Below are 19561 nucleotides of genomic sequence, written 5' to 3'. Positions count from 1 at the left end.
ACTCTACTAGTAAATATTTAAATATAACTTAAAGAGACGGTTTTATCACCTTTACCATCAATTATAAGTCACTTCATATAAAGGAGTCTATATTATCTCAAGCACGACACATCCTTGGACACCTGTTTATCTTCAACACTTTATGAAACTTCGGTTGTATGTTTTTTTCACACAAAAGTTATAAAATTACAGGAGCTAAAGTTTATTCGAACGCAACTCGCATCTCAGTGTACTTGTGGCTGCAGACTGAGATGGCGGAGGTGTCAGTGCGGCGAGTACGGCGGTCACAAGGCGTGCGCGTGCGCGTGGTGCGGCGCGGGCGGCGCGTGCGCGTGCGGCAACGCGTGCGGCGCGCCCGCTGCGTGCTGCCGGCCCTGCGGAGCGGAGAGTAGTGATAACTTGACGACAAAAATCATATATTCATGATAAATTTGACAGGGTGTAGCGGAGACACCCAAAAAGTCGAAGAAAATATAACGGTTGTTTATAGTTTCCCGAATCTATTTCGATCCAAAAACGAAGCTTAGTCGTAACTGAATGCCAATTGTACTTATTTACATAAGGTACAGAACGACCCACGAAAACGAACGACGAATTGTATTTCGATGTAGCTGCGATCGAACTTCAATCGGATTGTTGTGCCATTAGAACAGGGAAAATAACACAATAGAGACAAATTAGGAAAAGATTATTAATATTTGTATATAATGTAATTAAAATGTGCGTTTGGTATCATACTCACTTGGAGATACACATAATAGTCATACGGCTGGTGTAGGGGCCAACATCTCTGGGGAGGGACAGGGTACAGCGGTGGCACGGGGTACAGCGTGCCGCCGAGCTTGTTGCGCAGGATGCGACTGATGCTGGACACCGAGGGCACGTTGTACTTGTCGCAGACTCCGTCCGCCAGTAGTCTGTCTCTTATCTCCCACGCAAATATTCCGGGGTCTTTAGCTTTTAGTTGCTTTATGTATGAGACTACCTGAAAAACGATAACAATGTTCATTTCCTTCATTTTCATAACCAAACGTGTGTTGTTTGTAAATTAGGGTATTATCTTTTGCAGTTGGCAGTAGTAGGATTTACTTTGACTACAAATAAGTAAAGGAAGACTTGGATTAAATATCACTTGATAAAGCTTGGCCGTTGCAGTATCAGCTACTCATATTCTTCCACCGTATAACACTAATACTATATATACTATAATAACACCAAGTATTATTGGTTAGATACAAGGACCTTATTTCTTGGTTCCAAGATTGGTGAAACATTGGTTAATTAAGATATAGTTAAAATTTCATACGTCGCTAATGTCTATGTGCAGTGGGAACTACTAACCGTCTAATGGCCAATCTCCGTCTACTATAAAAAAAAAAACTGATTTATGTTCTGCACAAAGATACTACTTTTTCATGTTTAAAATAGCTGAAGTATGAACATTGTCTGATTACTCTATATATATACATTTTGTATGTACTAGAATACATGGAAATAAATATTAGATTTATTAATAGCAGCTGGCAAACCTTGGGCGTGGTGACTCGAGGCTTGGATCCCCCGATGGCGCCGGGGAGGATGGAGCCCGTCTCGTGGTAACGCGCTAGGATCTTCGACACGCAGCCGTGAGACACGCGCAGCTGTCGGCTTATATCGCAGGGCCTGGAAAAGAAAATTATATTAAAAATATGTTTGATATTTTCCCCCATCAGAAATTAGCCAAATGCAATTTTGTCGTATGTGTGCGCACACATGTATACGATAACGCAAGCACTTCAAAGTCAAACCAAAGTAAATTCGATCCGAAACAGACAAAACAAAGGAACATCAGTTTTATGCGATGTCCGAGGCGCGGGAGTTTACTCCGATTTTGATAATTTCACTTTGAAATGTTTATCACTTCGACTCAAATTGGCATGACAATATTGTTCATCTCCATAATACACAAAATACCAATAAAACCACTTCTCACAGATTAGTATAACCATTATGATACTATTACACTATTCTGAAATAGGATCTATAAATCAAGTGGAATTTTCTGAATATATGATCGTGTGTATGCATAAGGTTATTTAAAATATTACCTGATTCCCAACTGAGCCAACTCCACGATCCTCAACCTGACGGCATTAGGCAGAGGTCTGCCATTGACGAAGACGCCACCGAGCTGGTTGACTTCTCCGTACTGTTGCGAGCCTGGGCCCATGCCAGGGTTGCTCATCGCCGCCGCATTTGGATCTACGGACAAGATAAATACATATATAATAATATATTCAACCTATAATATACCTTTATATTCTTTATATAGATCTATTATGTACGTTATATATATTATGCGTTGTCTATATTCTTATAATTTTAAATTTTATTTGAATCAGATTTTTCCTTCGTCGGCTTTAGTTAACGGAAAAAATGTATTATGCGAAGGCATTTTAGTTGATTGAAGGACTATGTGCAATCGTCTGGGTAGTTACTTATTTTTTTTTTTTTTTTTTTTTTTTTTTATGGCATAGGTGGCAAACGAGCAGGAGGCTCACCTGATGGAAAGTGACTACCACCGCCCATGGACACCTGCAACACCAGGGGACTTGCAGGTGCGTTGCCGGCCTTTCAAAAAGGAGTACGCTCTTTTCTTGAAGGTTCCCATGTCGTATCGGTTCGGAAAAACCGCCGGCGAAAGCTGGTTCCACAAAGTGGTTGTGCGAGGCAGAAAATGTCTGAGAAATCGCGCTGTTGTGGATTTTCGGACATCAAGGTGGTGCGGGTGAAACTTAGAATTTTGGCGAGATGTCCGAAGGTGAAATTCAGCAGCCGGGATTAATCCGAACAATTCCTCGGAACATTCCCCGTGGAAAATTCGGTAGAAGATGCAGAGTGAACCGACATCTCTACGCAAAGCCAAAGGATCAAGGAGATCGGAAAGAGCTTGATCGTCGATAACTCGAGCCGCTCTACGTTGGATGCGGTCAAATGGAAGGAGCTGGTACTGGGGAGCACCCGCCCATAGGTGAGAGCAGTACTCCATGTGAGGCCGAATTTGCGCCTTGTAAAGTTTAAAGCGATGGGCCGACGTGAAATACTGCCTCGCCTTGCTGAGCACGCCCAGCTTTTTTGAAGCCAATTTGGCTTTGCCTTCCAATTGACCGCGGAACTGAACGAGGCTCGAAATATCAACGCCAAGTATTCCGATACTACCTGTAGCGGCTATCGGAATGTTCTCAAATCGTGGAGATACGACAAATGGTGTTTTTTTAGCGGTTAACGCGCAAACTTAATGAAGACTCGATTTCAGACACAAGTTTGTTCCGGTTCTCTTCGACGTTTTCCCGAGAAATATTAGCGCGGCCGGTGTATAAGGTGTCAACGGTACTGTCGTCTGCATAGCAATGAATGTTCCCGATTTGCAACAAATCATTGATATGCAGAAGAAACAGAGTGGGTGATAGAACGCAGCCTTGTGGAACACCAGCATTGACGTATTTTAAGTCAGAGCATGCACCGTCGACAACGACCTTGATGCTCCGATCTGCCAAAAAGCTGGTAATCCAATTGCATAATTTCCCGGGAAGCCCATAGGAAGGAAGCTTCGAAAGAAGCGCTTTGTGCCATACACGATCGAAGGCCTTCGCTATGTCCAAGCTGGCTGCTAATGCCTCCCCCTTGCTCTCAACTGCTTCAGCCCACCTGTGAGTAAGGTAAACTAGAAGATCACCGGCTGAGCGACCCCGACGGAAACCGTACTGGCGGTCACTAATCAGCTGATTCTCCTCTAGGTACCGCAGGAGCTGGCAGTTAATAAGGGACTCCATTACCTTGGAGAGCAAGGAGGTGATGGCTATAGGCCTATAATTGGACGGGTCTGAGCGGTTGCCTTTTTTAGGGATCGGATGCACCAAAGCTGTCTTCCAGGAATTCGGGACGACGCCTAATGTGTAGGATTGCCGGAAAAGACGCGTTAAGACCGGTGCCAACTCGGGAGCACATGTCCGTAGCACGATTGGAGGGATACCATCGGGTCCGCTCGACTTATGAATGTCCAAGGAAAGAAGTGCTTTACGAACTGCACTTTGCCGGAATTTAACCTCCGGCATCGTGGTATCACACCGCGGAATTGTTGGTGGAGACTTTCCTTGGTCATCCAGAGTCGAGTTCGACGCGAAGAGAGAGCCTAAAAGATCAGCTTTCTCTTTCGCGGTATGGGCCAATGACTCACCGTCTCTGTGCAGAGATGGAAAAGATGGCTGACAGAAATTCCCTAAGACAGCCTTAGCGAGAGACCAGAACGCTCGTGTTCCTGAAGGGAGACGCACCAGTCTCTCGCCAATTCTGCCAATGTACTCCGTCTTCGCCCTAGCAATCACGTTTTTGAGGGACCTAGAGGCAGAGTTGTATTCCTTTTTAAATGCGCTGGTATTTACATCACGAGACGCAGATGCATTAGCCCAGGTTTGATAGCGTTCCCACTTTCGGCGTGATGCCGTTTTGCAGAAGCGACCAAACCAAGGCTGGGACTTGCCACCGATGGGTACTGCAGAGTAAGGAATGAATAGTTCCATACCCTGAAGCACCACATCGGCAACAGAGTCAGCAGCAGCGTTCGGATCATCCGGCGAGAAACAAATCTGCCCCCATGGGTAAGATGCAAAAAAAGACCGCATCCCATCCCAATCTGCTGACTTGTAGTGCCATACTCGGCGGCACCCAACAAAGCGAGGCCGTGAGTACCGCACAACCGGCACTGTACTCCGGACGAGACAGTGGTCCGACGAGCCCAGAGGGGGATCGACGGTAACCTGATAGCCATCCGGATGCGAAGTCAGCAGAAGGTCCAACAGGGAAGGTGTATGATCCTCCACATCCGGTATTCGCGTTGGCGAGTTGACCAGTTGTGTCAGATCATATGCTAGAGCGAAGTCCAGAACAGATCTACCCGCATGATCGGTGGTGCGTGAGCCGAGCCATTCAGCGTGATGGGCATTAAAGTCACCCAGAATAATGATCTCTGCGGATGGAACCTGCTGAAGCACGGAATCTGTAGCCATTTGGACGTGCTCAACCAGTCGGTCGGTTTCGGCATTACCGCTATGGGACCTATAAAGGCACGCATAGATTCGCGGATGGTCATCGCAGTCTACACGCAGCCAGATAATCGATAGGTCCTGTCCTTCAAGGCTGCCGAGGCGTCGAGAACAGATATCATCTCTGACGTAAACGCATACCCCAGCTCGTGGTATAAAGGAATGTTCCAATTTGTACCCAGGGTACGAGAGAAAAGTCGTATCAGCAGGAGAAGATATCTGGGTCTCGGTTAGAAAGAGCAAGGCCGGCTTCGCCGTTTCCAGATGGTAGTGAACGGCGTTGAGGTTGGAGTTGAGTCCCCTTATGTTGCAGAAGTCCACAGCGAGGGTGGTAGGGGTTGCCTTATGATGCCTGCTCCGCTTGCCCCGAACAGTGGCGAGCGCAAAATTGCCCCCCCCAGAATTCGGAGGGCAGCCTGGGCATCCCTGCTCAGGTGGTGTATGTCCTGAGCATGGATGCCCAGAGAGGGATTCTCCACCGCTGTCGCTGATGGTACCCTCCTGGGGTAATTTAACCAAATTCTGCACAACCATCAAGTTTTGGGGGGGAGGGGGATTGGGCCTCCGGAACTCTCACTTACCGGACGAAACGCGGTAGCATAACTACCACTTTACGCCGATTTTAAGTGAGAGAGTGGTACTTCCCCGGGCGTGCCGGCCCATTCGGCTGTAACCCGAAGGTATACAGCGTGGCACTACCACTTTAAAATTTTTATTGTGCTATGGTTTAAACGATGAGTCAAGATGTGCCTGCAGTTAAACTGACTTCCGAGATTAGTGGTGATTTAATGTGATTCAAGGTATAGGTTCACACAGTATCTTACAGCGCCCATACATCTGGGAGATAGTGACCATTTTCGACATGGTGGTTTATTTGCCTATCGCTTACCTATTACCTATTCAATAAAAAAGACAAACGCTGAAACGGCCCACCTTATAAGCAATTGATACAGATGTCGTACAAAATGTCATGTTATTACCTATCATGTATTATCATGTGTCAAAATATATTTTGAGATTAAAAATCAATAAACAAGAATTGTAATATATATATATATATGTATATGTATATATATATATATATATATATATATATATATATAAATATATATATATGTATATGTATATATATATATATACAGTGTAAACTCTATATAACGACACTGAAGGGACTGTGCATTTTATGGCGTTATAAAGAGTGGTCGTTAAATGAAGAGAAGAAAAATCAGAATTCGAAAAAAAAGTTTATTTTAGTCTATTGTTAGTAGTTATGTACAAAAAATACATATATCTTATTTGAACGCTATTGCGTATACTCTGTTATTTTTGTCTGACGCCTTTTATGATGTTAATTTTGTTGTATATTTTTAATTTTTTTATTTATATCTTATATAAAGGAAGTAATTTTCCAATAATTTAGCTGCTTTCAGAACTTCTTTAACGCTTGGCGGAGGCTCAAGCTCATCCGTCTCATCTTCTTCATCTCTTTATTCTTGAACCTCAGTTGTTTTTCACTGAATCCAAAATTTCTATGTCTGTGAGTGAAGCCGTTGTAAACAGGCAGTTGTCTACTTCGATGTAGGTTTGAAAATTTACCGTATTTCCTGTCATGTTGACCTGCTGAATCCACTCAGTTAATGGAAGGTCGTCGTCGCTATCAAACTCAAGTTCTGTTTCCACCTCATCAACCGTAGAATACATATGATAACGTTGTAATCCATGACTCATACTTATTAGGCATGGTCACAGTCTTCACGTGCAAGCAATCCCAATTTGTAAACAAATTAACGAATTTCTTAGAAAGTTCCTAATGCGTGGTGCCGACATTCGAGTTTATTGAGGGCTAGAATAATAAAGCGACAAAAGAACGTACACAGATGCGCAGTTTTTTCTAATTTTAGCAACTTAAAAGGAAAAAAACTTAATATTTATTTCTCAATTTTTGTCGTTATTGAGAGTGGGTGTGATGTTATGTAGAGTGTATCATTGTATAGAATACAAGCTAAACCAACTAAAACCAATTGATTTCGACGCTTTAGAGAGTTTGCCGTTAAATCGAGTGACGTTACATGGAGTTTACACTGTATATATATATATATATATATATATATATATATATATATATATATATAATTCAATGAAGACAATGCCTAACGTAACCATTAATGACCCTTAACCTTTATCTCTTTTAAATTGAGAGTATACACCTAATAGATGTCTTAATAAAAGTTAACAGTTTAAAGTCGCTCAGCGTGCTATGGAAAGGGCTATGCTCGGCGTTTCTTTGAGGGATCGCATCAGAAATGATCCGTCAAAGAACCAAAGTCATCGACATAGCCCACCGGATTAGTAAGCTGAAGTGGCAGTGGGCTGGTCATATTTGTCGCAGAACCGACAACCGTTGGGGAAAACGTGTTCTAGAGTGGAAACCGCGTCTCGGCAAACGTAGTGTAGGACGTCCTCAGGCAGGTGGAGTGACGATATGTGAGCTGGATGCGAGTAGCTGGAGAAAGACCACAGTGGCGTGCGCTTGGAGAGGCCTATGTCCAGCAGTGGACAAAAACGGGCTGATAATGATGATGATGATGATGAGATATCTTGATAATTGATAATGTTCTACATGAGTTTCAAGTTTTGTGAAATTGCAAGTGCTATAAGATAGTGCTTATCAACGACATAATGAATACAAGCTAATCGTATAACGCGATTAATTACTCGATTCAATATTCGCGACTATTAACGCTACTATCGAACATATCGGCACATATCATCAGCACTTATTGCGACTGATAAATATTGTTACACTATATTTGTTATTGCAATGCATATCATTTATAATTAAAAAAAAATATTTTGTAGTCAAAACGTAATGGATAGATAAATTATTATTGATTTTCATTGGGAAAAGCGTATTGAGAAAACCATCGCCTACTTTTCCGGCATCGTCGTACATTAATTTCAGGTTACATTCTTATAGATAAAACAATATAATTATGAATGATATCATGAGCTGAGCTCGTGGTAATATATCTCCAGCCATCATAACTCAAATTCTTAGCCACATGCCCGCTGACGTGGCGGCCGGCGAGCCCTCTGTAACGTGACACCGACCTCTAACGTGACATTGTGGCCACTTTTTACAGTTTCGTAGAGTTCCTAACACGTTTTTTGTCCGTAATCGTTAATTTTTAAGTCGCTGTATAAGAAGTAAAATGTTTTAGCTGTAATTTTAAATAAATGTTGTTAACCTCGTCATCGTAATTTTCGCCAATAATTATTTTTAAATTACAGTATTAGTATTATAATATATTGTTTTTGTAATCGGTCGATTAATTTATTTTTGCTCATCAGATTTTATCAGACGATTAGTATCTTCTTTTTTTAATTGATATAGATACTTGACAACAAATTGCAACGTCGCCTAAAATAACCTAGTAGATAGTAGTAACATTTATATAAGTATATATTATTTTCAATTTAATTATTTTATATGCATATTTCCTACCATTTGAAACGGCAAAATTTTAAATCATTATTTACCAAGGATCAATTGAATTAAATTGCATTTATCAATAGACGCGTGATCTGGTAACCTGGCAGACGAAATTTGTTTTCAATTTTTCTTTATTCGTTATAAACATCTCTGTGATGTATATAGCGAATTAAGTAAAAGTAGTCCGCAGATAACTTAATATCATAATTAACTGTAACCAACCCAATATATTGAATACCGTAATCGTTGATTTTTCAGTTAACAGTCGTCAAGACAACAAAACTGGCGATAAATTAAAATCACTCCATACGATCTATTTCGAACGCGTGTTTCTCGTTCCTTTGTATCGCTGATGAACACAGAACAGAAGCGAGTGGAACATCTGATGTCCGTATTCTTATTACCAATATTATATAAATTAAGGATTACTAGCTTTCACGCGCTACTTAGTTCGCGTATTAGTGGTGGCGGTTCTGAGTTTTAGCATTACAAAAAGTATATTCTGTCCTTCCTTAGAGCTCCAACTTGATTCATTCCAAATTTCATATGAATAATTTCAATGGTTTGGTTTGTTACACAAATATAAATCGCATGAATTTTTAAGTCATAAAAATATACATTTGCTATGACGATACTATTTTGTGTTTTGGCAACTATGTCAAAGTTATTCACTATTTATAGTAACCCGTTATAACATTATACAATAAGCCGTAATAACTATAACTATATATAAATTTAATGGTATTATTCCTTCATTTCATATTTGTATATAACGAAAATAAAATAGAAGAAATTAATTATTATATAGGCTGGACAAATCCATCAATAATTATGGTTATACCATACGATATAAACATCGGATAAATTTGAAACCCCAAATATATATCAAATAATATAAAAAATAAACATGTCGTAATGTGTCCCCTCCGCTCTCAGCTATATTATTAGAACACGTATGTCATTTCCGAAATCTCTGTTCCAGGAGACAAGACATGCAATGGGTGCGGCAAGTAATTTGCAGCGCGCGTTACAATGCTCTCATTTAGTCACGTTGTCAAGTCCCGCTGAAAAATGTTGCAGTAATTAGCAGCGCTTGTCGACAACTCGAAACTCATTGCAGTCATTTATTAAACGGTTTCGTTTGGTCAACGTTTACAAAACGACCAACAGGAAGAAACCATAGACAATATGAAATATTAAAATAAAGACTTACACGAGTACTTGAGTTCATGTAATCGATGAAGCAGATATTACACAGTTATTTCCAGGAAAATTGACTCGCTAATTATACGTAAATTAACTTTAAATAGGTAATAATAGAAATCGATAGGAATTTAGATTTCAAATTTACAATAAGTGACTTTAGTCAAATAGGTACAAAGTAAAAACATTGAATTTATAGAAGCATAATATTTACTTGTTAAATGTTAAGAGAAAAGTTACCACCAGTTGTAAGAAACGACAAAATCTAAGAAGAACCTGCGAAAGAAACTCAGGGGGAATGAATATTAATGAAATAGTCATCGCAAAATTTTGCGTATAAAAAGTAATGTCAGAAACTTTAATAAGTTTTTCAAGTATAAATTTATATAGAGATTAATGACAGTAAAGTCTGTCTATCAGTAAAACTGCAACGGAAACGATACGAGATACAAACAAGTTTTATCCATAGACTATGAATATTTGAAATAGATAGAAACAAACGACATGACGACACGTAAGGCGCACATTGTTTCCCTTTGTAAATAAAATTATCCTAGCTATTTAAACACTTTATTAATATAATATGTAATTTGAACCGAATAGTTTTCAGTCAAATCCTGTGACACACTTTGACAGCTTTCAAACATCTAAGGATACACGCTTGACAGCTGTCATGCACGTGATACTTTAGCGAGTACTTCCTACGAGAAGTTATTATAAAGTTTAAATTGTGACAAATCCAAGAATGTCGATTTGTTACCAATTAAATTCAAACCATCTACTATTTGATGTTAAATATTTACTATAAAATATATCATATACCTAGTTGTAATTGTTGTTCTGCAAAAAAGTGGACAAAATTCTTAATAACAAGAAAACAATTTTAAATTATATTTGAAAATTATGGGAATTATTGTTGACATACCTACTGTACAAAGATTTATTTATAGTGCCTACACAAAAGTTACATCACCTGAACTCATAAAAATAATTTATAATATTTTAGTAGACAATTGTTAATCCGTTTGAATAGTAATAAAAAATAGAGATAAATATTTTAATTAGTGATATTTTTAACGATTTTATCTCGAAAAGCAACTGGAACTGGAGAAATAGTTGTAGCAAATTATGATTTTGTTCTTTAGTAACGATTTAATATTAACCGACATAAATATCTATGTTGAGTTGTATCTTCATCTTGGTATGACATTAGAAAAGTTTGTAGTGGTTTCCTCTAATAAAAATGATTTTGGCGATCCCAGAATAACATCCCATGCAGTTTTCTATACCACCTAATTAAATTGCGAATAACTAAGCGAATTCCCCATAGGATCTAGGTCTAGGATCCCAATTTTTGAATAGAGAATAATTCCTCTCAACATGATAACGTATTGAAACACACAACTATCATCTAGAAATATAACAACACAGTGTTTGTAGGATTATTAATAACAAGCCCAGTGTTTGTTATTAATATTGGCATATTGGTTTACGGTCAGTAGCGTTGTCTCGGTTGGTGTTACACACGTGTGCTCATGCGCAAACCACGCCCCGCCCACCGCCTCTGTCTCACACGAAACCGCGCCGGCGCTACAGTTTTTGCTAATTCACTACATCAATCCCATGTTATGGACGATGGCGGTTCTTTAAGGTCAAACTACATGCATAACCTAGTAGATAATTTTTTTTTAATATATATGTACATCTAGGTTCTAGGTATACCGAATGGTATCTGCACATCTAGACCATAGGTTTTATTATATTGGAATACTGACGATATCTCACCAATTTAAATTATTTTAATTAATTTTAATGTTTTTTTAGGTATCAATATATAATTTAATATATTTTTAACAATCTTCCTAACAAAGTTAAAATAATACAAACTACGGTAATATTGCAGTAAAACGTTATACGTTACATCCAGGGGTTAAATGCGCCCCGCCCACGTGCGCTTGCGCAGGTTCCTTGAAGCTCGAGATCAAAGCCGCCACCGGCAACGACAGTACGGGCGGGCAATGTTGGTGAATTGACATTTAATGACTACCATTCGCTGCTATATCGATAAATTATCACATGTTAACCAAGTTTCGCATAAAAGAGGTATGTTTATTTACAAGGAAATCTTTGACTTTCTTTTCTAACATGTACTTACTTGAAATATTTTATAAGTGATAGTCTAATAATATTTAATAGAGCTAATCACTTAGGGTTTAGTCGGTATTTTGAAGTAGCATTCTTTATTAATTTTTTTACACTTGTACCTTATGTTATGACTCAATTATAACTATACAAATAGGATGTGCGTTCAAATAATTGTGGGAAAAAAATTTAAAAAATAATCAAAGAAATGTTCTGAGTGCGTCGTCGCCAAAAACAACGGGAAGAGGCGTGGAGCAACCGAAATAAACTTAGCGCGAGTTAAAACAAGTATCGAGGTAAGATTTCAAACGGCTTTTAGATTATAATTTGATATATTTATACATTTAAGCATCGCTTCTGACTTCACTCGTAAGAAACCACTACTGACGCGTACAGAGAGTAGGTATGTGTCAGCGTCCGTTTCAGAATATGATAGTTGTTCCCACACGAGGGAGACAAACAAATTTGAATATTTATCGTATTATTAAAGGGCCTTTAATATCTGGTGACTATGACCACTTGCAATTTCTTGTAGGTACGTGTAGGTACATACAGGCCCCAATGGCTTTTGAGATTGAAGAAATGAAGATTGTTTATGTAGACATTAGTGCGCCATAGACGATGATGAACTATAGAGAGCAGTAATTTAAAAAAAATAATCTGCTATTGTGGGCTGCTATGCTTGAAATCCTGAAATCGATCAGGGCAACGTAGATAATAATCTAAACAGCTCCGAATTAAACAATTCCGAAATGAACACGACAATTGCGCATTTAATTCCAACATTTTTATTAAAATATGAGAACTTAAAAGAGGATCTCTTGAATCCCTAAAAAGTCATTGTTTTCGAGTTTGAATTTGAGATAAAAATGATTAATTGATTTTACAATCATATATATACTTTTTAATAGGTTAAACGAGAGTGTATCAAATTCTTTTCCACGGCACCTGCGCCTGCGCCGATGCGCTACTAATTTTAACACGCTTTCTTTGTTTAAATGTGGCCATATTTAAAAATACTGAATTAAGCGGGATTTTATCGATTATTAAAATTATTATAGCGTAAATTTAATAATACCTTTTGAGTATCGTAGAGAAGAAGCAGTTGCAGAGGACATACATGTACTTAATAATAATTTAAAATTAGCTGATTCACATACACTACGAGTAAACCAATGGGTTTTAAGAATTAAGTTTTTCATACGAGTTCCTTATGAAACGTAGGTACACTTAAAATGGGTATTTATAATTAATTTTCTAAGGGGTTCAATGATGTAAACTAGAAAAATACGTGAGATTAAACCTTAGAATTCTGGAAGCCGGTGTTGACAGGCCATTAAGCTTGTCATTTTAGGCTTAGGATTAAGGTTTGTATGAAAGTCCCACTTCTTGAAAGCGAGATAAGAAAGAAGATATTATGAGAAAAGCTAGGACAGCGTTGTAGAAAATAAAAAATAAAATAACTTATAAAATTCAGCGGGTTTTTGTACAATGTTTCCGACGGAATGCTCTTTTGGGTACATGGAAGTTTCATTGTAGGTATACTACATTCCCTCACACGGAAATCCAATAAAACGTGAGGGAACCTGCACTTAATGGCATTTAGTTGACACGTAACTACAGTTTAGTGGCAAAAGCTCTCTACCTTCTCTGGTCATTGTACATCAGGCATTTAATGAAGTTATCGCATGTATATAGGCCTTGTGTTAGCTCATCCAGCAAACCACGCATCACATTTTCTAGCGCAAAACAGCAAACGACAAGTAAAATATAACAGGCTGTAAATACTTTCATTAGAAACCGATTTTATTTATACGTGATGTCATTAACGAACAAGAAATTCCACGAGCACGCTTTCACTGCGAGAATAAAGTAAACGATTCGAATTAGACATCATATTTCAGGAACGCGGACGAAAGCAATTTAAATGAACCATTGAACCCTTTGTTCCTCCGAAAACAACTGCGTTTCAAACGAGAAATGTAATATATTGCGTGCGATATTAAACTTGTGAAGTCGGCGGTATTAATGAGTGTTACATTCGCCGAAAACACTAGTAACTGTCAACGGTAAAACGTCAAAGGCGAATCGTAAATTACACGCAAAGAAAGATATTTCCCGCCTTATAATGCACCGTCTCTGTCTGACTCGCAAGTTATCTGATGATGCTATCTCATTTCGAAACCAATTAGTACTGACTCAAAGAAACCGATTCAAAGAGTCGATTTAATATTTGTAGGGCTGGGTGCTGTATCGATAGTTTCTATTTAATTCATTTTAGTGGGATATATTAATTAATTGTACTGGAGATAAATTCTATTTAAATGAACCTAAGTAATATTTTTACTACAAGTAATTTTATTTTAATCTTGAATTATGCTTGTCTTCTAAAAACAATGAATCCTATAATATTATTTTTCTTTTTTCTTTATACAGTTTCCTCATTTCAAGATGTTATAAAAAAAGATGCACATTGATTGATAGATATATAATATAAACTATGTATAAAATACAAACATATCCACTAATTTGGAATAGAAAGTGTAGGATAGGTATTAAGCTTAAAATTAGGATGTTGCTGGCCTTTTACTTAATACAAATCACATCCCTCATTTAACTTCATAGAGCAAAAATTATATACAGATATTAATCTAGGATGATCACAACACCATTCAGTTCTCAGCTCTCGAGATATTTATGTGTGATGTGATAGTTGTAATCGACAAAATAATGAGCTTAATTTTGTGGCCATCACTATCAAATAGGGCTGTCGATGTGGTCGTTCGTCCGTCCGCCGCGCTCGCGCTCGTAAATAATTTTCACGCGTTTATCATTTTATTAGTTTTATTGCTGCAAATAACTGATTCTTTCAGCGAGTCGTACGTTTCTTGAGACAAAATGTTGGTAATACAGACTGCATGTTCGCTATCTTCCGTCTAATTTACGATTGTAAGCAAATTGCCGGCAAAAATATTAATTGGCAACGCTTCGGAATTTTTATCACATATGATGTCAAGGAAATATGAATGATATTGACTGAAAAACTTAAATTTTTTACCGAACAAATAGTTGTCGGGTCGGTTTTAATTTAAGGCGTTTATTCTTAAGACCAACTTCAGCCAGTTACATTATTTATATGTTTTCTGAATTAAATCGACGTTTATTTATTAATTAGCATATACTCAAATTAATAAACGAAACTAAAAATAGAGTCGATTCAAGTATTATTTTATTGAATTGCGACCCGCCACGGCTTCGCACGGGTGCAATACTGATACCAAATATACTACAGAATTTGTTTATTTACGACGTCATATTAGAAACTTCTAAAATTTCAGTGTTTCTTTACTATATTGTCCATGTATTATATCAATCACTTAAATAATCTTAGTATCGATGCTGTGATGTAATTCCTATACTTCTGTAAGATTTATTAATTTATACCTAATATAGCAGTTATTATTTCAGTAAAACAATTCGTAATTTAAAACGAAATCAAGTCCGTCCTTGTTAACGTTATCGTGTTTGAAATCCAGGTCTTTACGATCGATTTAACGACACGAGCGCGACCAATCGCCTGCGCGCGCGCACTCCGCCACTTTCCATTACATCTGTAATGCCACCATGTTGCCGATTTATAAGCTCACTGATATGAAATAATTACAAACGCGATTGATTTATTCATTACGATAAAAAAAAAAACTGATTTAAAATGTTAAAAAATATATTGTTGAGTTTTTAATTGTTTAGATAAACATAACGTTATTTAAATCATATTTGTTGGTTTGATATTTTTAATTAATGTTTATGTAGGAATGAATTCGATGCTTCCAGGAAATCCTCTGTAAATTGTTCTTGGTAAACTATTTAGTAACCTTGTATAGCATTAATTATATTTTTTATGAATGATCATTGTAAATAAGAGTTAGATGTGACTACAAAATAGACAAGGCGAAGTTACGATGTCTACTTTCTTGGATATCTTGTAGAAAATAATTATTTGTTGTACTCAGCAATTTTTCCAGCAGAAACTCTGAATAACTTTTTTTAGTGTATTATTACGTATACAAAAATAGATTTGTTTATGAATTTTATTTCATCTTACAATAGCGATTTCTTTATCTCCTGCATTCCACTTGTTATAGTTAATCAGATAAGAGAATATTTGATATTTAAAGCTAATTAAGAATACAATGGTTCTTGATTTCTACAAAGCGATACACAGAATTGAATTATAGAACTGTATTAACTTTTCTTGGTTCAATATTAATGTAATCCTCATAATTTATCAATTATCTCAGCGCTGCGGCTGCGCCCTACGATATACGTTGTTTACAACAACAACAACAATGTTGTTGTTGTTGTTACAACAACAATGTTGTTGTTGTTGTAACTATACATTGCCAATTCGCCACCAACTAAGATCCTGTGGTTCCACTGGCTCTCTCACTACTGTTTTTTAGGGCTAGAATATCTGATGAGTGGACGGTACCTAACCAGACGAACTTGCATAAAGCTTTACCACCAAGGAGTTTTGGTCATGTCATGGTAGTTTTTATAATCTGTATTTTGATAAATAATATAACAATAATTAATCTATGTTAATGAAAATTTTGTGCACCTTTTTTTTTCGTTGCATCCAATTCGACGGTCTCTGAACAGAGTAGGAACTGTTAGGCTTAAATTAAAGTGATTACAATTTGGTTTATTATTCGTCATAATCTACTCTCTATTTAACCACTGTAGGTAAATATATCCTCTTATTTGTATAGATTAATATCAATATTACTTTTTTAATGTATAATGTTATACTCACTAAACTAAGATATGATTGTTGCCTTGCCATTTTCAGCCGTGACCCTACCGTCATCGCAACGATTAACCAAACAAAACAACTCAGATACATAGACTATGCAGAAATGTTACTGCGCAATTATTAAGGCATGTTTAAAAATATGTTATGAATTTTTAATTCATATTTTTGTTATATTGATTTTAGCGAAACCCAACGGACGTGCCTGTTTATACGTGTGCCAATAGTATTGGTGATCGTTTTAACGTCATAGATTGATGTGGTTAGCATCGAAACCTACATTAAATCAATGAAAAAATTGCCGACTTATGGTTATCTGTGCTATGTCTTAAGCTCAAGCAGATATACCAACGTCAATTTTTATGACTAGATGTCGTTCGCAGCTTCGCTTCTGTTCTAAGCAACAGACATTAAAACAGACATTGTTATTTTCGCAAATATTTGTTTACTATAGGTATCTTATGATTGATAAACTCAAACGAACGAACGACTAGAAATCTAAAATAATCGTCGAGAAATTGTAGGCCAGGCATAGTTACCGGTGGTAATTCTACTTAAATTTCGGAAACCTCATTCAATAGGCAGAATAAAAATATCAAGTGCCGGTCAAGGGAAGTATTCTTTCATTGACATTTAAGGCACTCGACGTCGACTTCGACAGTTTGACGTTTACGTCATCACAGCTGATGTTCGTATACTTTATTGCTATGCACTAAAAGCTCAAAATTATAAAAGATGAAACGAGACATTTGCCTTAGGCATTGACCTCTGTTTGTTCTAGAATAAGGTTGATAATCGCGGGGAATCAGGTGAAGGGCTCTCGGGCCACACACGGCGACAGGCCGCCGACAAACGAGACCGCTACGCAAACACGGCTACTGCAGGCTGAGTACTTTGCCTGCTTTGATTGTCACTGCACTTCGAGATTGTATGTCCTCCGTGACCACCTATGGTAACCTCATTGTCTTCGATATCACATCATTCCAATTGAAATAAGAGATATATTCAATGAAAACAGAATAAAAATTATAACGGCTTTGGATGAAATTGAAGTGTCTGAAATAAATTTCAAATATATTATAAACATTGCGCATGCGTGGAATAACACATCACTATTACTATTCTTTCAGATGTCACAATAACTTACGAATGAAATTCTTGAAAAATGAGGTGAAATATTTAGTGTGACAGCGCTTAAGTCAGGGACGTTTCCGAACTGTCAGTTACCGTCAGCTGCCCTTATTAACCCCCTATAAACAGTGTCGAGTATTCCGCACCATAACTCATGTCTCGCTAATTATCGATATCCCGACACGTGCCAGCACTACGTTAAGGCCACTCCACACGAGGCGACCAATCCGCGACGAATACTTTTCGACCTTTGGCACATTGATAAATTGTAACATTTCTGTCAAAATTAAAACATTTGATAATGATTTTTATAAATAGATTACACGCGCTGTGTAGGTATTATGAAAACGTTATATTTTGTCTGGGCCAAGGAATAAATTAAAAATATTACAAACAACTATTTTCATATCTTTGCACGTGTACAATAACATCGTTACTCGAATTTATCAACTCCTATATCTCGGACGAAAATTATTACGTCGGTTTAATACACAATAATAAGCAATAAATTAAGGCATTTCTTAAAAGGACTACAGAATTTTTCTTATACGGTAAAACAATGTCGAAACAGAAACTCTTTCATTATCAAATTCAATTTCAGTATCAGGAAGTGATGTGCGATATTTACTGTAATTAATATTGTATTTAAAAGATACAAAGATCAAAAGAACGCGTCTTTGAAGTCAGTTTCGGAATTTCACGAATATAATACTATGAAACATTAAATAGCAGGAATACTTGAAATTATATAGAAGTTTTCTTTTATTTTTATCGTGTAGTGTAATTAAAGATATAAATGTGTGATTAGTGAAGTAAGTCGCGTATACGATTATTGGCACCAGACAGGTAAAATAAGTGTGTTTCTTAATTAATAAAGAATTATCATTAACGCCAAAAGTTAAGCAAACACATTAACAAAAAATGACTGACTGATGATAAGTTACGATTTCAAAAAATTCAAACAATTAATTGAATCTAAAAGTGTCAATCAGATTTCAGTACCTCTATTAAAAAAAGGTGGCGCGTAGCGTTTCCTTGTATAACGTAATGCTTGTATGTATATGAGAGGGCATCATCAGGCTAAATGGGTTTCGTGGTGGCGGTATGAAAGCCGAAGTCTAGGGCGATAGTGGTCTAGTAGAGACCATTCATGATATATATAGGCAATGGGAAAGCGCCATCTGATGATAGCCACCATCTCCTATAGACATTGGCAACCTTGGGAACAATACTATACTATATCACTTGTGCCTTTAGTGACACTGTTTCGCTTATCCTTCAAATTGGACGAGTATTCATGATTGGTGTAAGAGTATCAAATGAGTGGTGGGGGCTTGTATAACTTTCCCACCTAAACACAAATGTTTATGCTCAGCAATGGACGAATGCAGACTGAAAATGATGTTATTATACGTGGTCTTCAGTTTTGCGACTTTCTACAACATATTTTATCTTTAGGGTTTGAATATATAATTTACATAATGTTGACTTGTAGTTCCAGAGTCACTTACTTTCTGATATATCCGAGTTGACCTCTTTGTTGCTAGGTACGTTACCGTAATTTTCTTTGTGGACAGCTATGCGTCATAAAACAAAATATACCTTCTTTAATCAAGTCGGCTCCTAACATTCGTTTTGTAGTGCTGATTTACAAAATAAAATTATTGGTGCGAACCAGCTGTAGAATATAGATTATAT

The 19561-nt window shown here is 37.2% G+C and overlaps 1 protein-coding gene across 1 annotated transcript in view; it reads right to left on the bottom strand.

The window, feature by feature from the left end:
* Window positions 1–10: 10 nt before the first annotated feature.
* Window positions 11–19561, bottom strand: part of LOC124538671 (paired box protein Pax-1) — a 32926-nt gene continuing 13375 nt past the window's right edge. Inside the window, exons 2-5 of the mRNA XM_047115809.1 lie at window positions 2088–2241; window positions 1530–1662; window positions 743–985; window positions 11–374 (exon numbers count right to left, since the gene is read on the bottom strand). Of these exons, the coding sequence (XP_046971765.1) occupies window positions 285–374; window positions 743–985; window positions 1530–1662; window positions 2088–2241 (620 nt within the window). The 3' untranslated portion in view covers window positions 11–284. The remainder of the gene's footprint in view (window positions 375–742; window positions 986–1529; window positions 1663–2087; window positions 2242–19561) is intronic.

This window comes from Vanessa cardui, chromosome 20, assembly GCF_905220365.1.
Source record: "Vanessa cardui chromosome 20, ilVanCard2.1, whole genome shotgun sequence".
In the NCBI taxonomy this organism is placed as follows: Eukaryota; Metazoa; Arthropoda; class Insecta; order Lepidoptera; family Nymphalidae; genus Vanessa; species Vanessa cardui.
The sequence above is the reverse complement of the archived record's forward strand: the minus strand, read 5'-3'. Positions and strand labels throughout refer to the sequence as shown.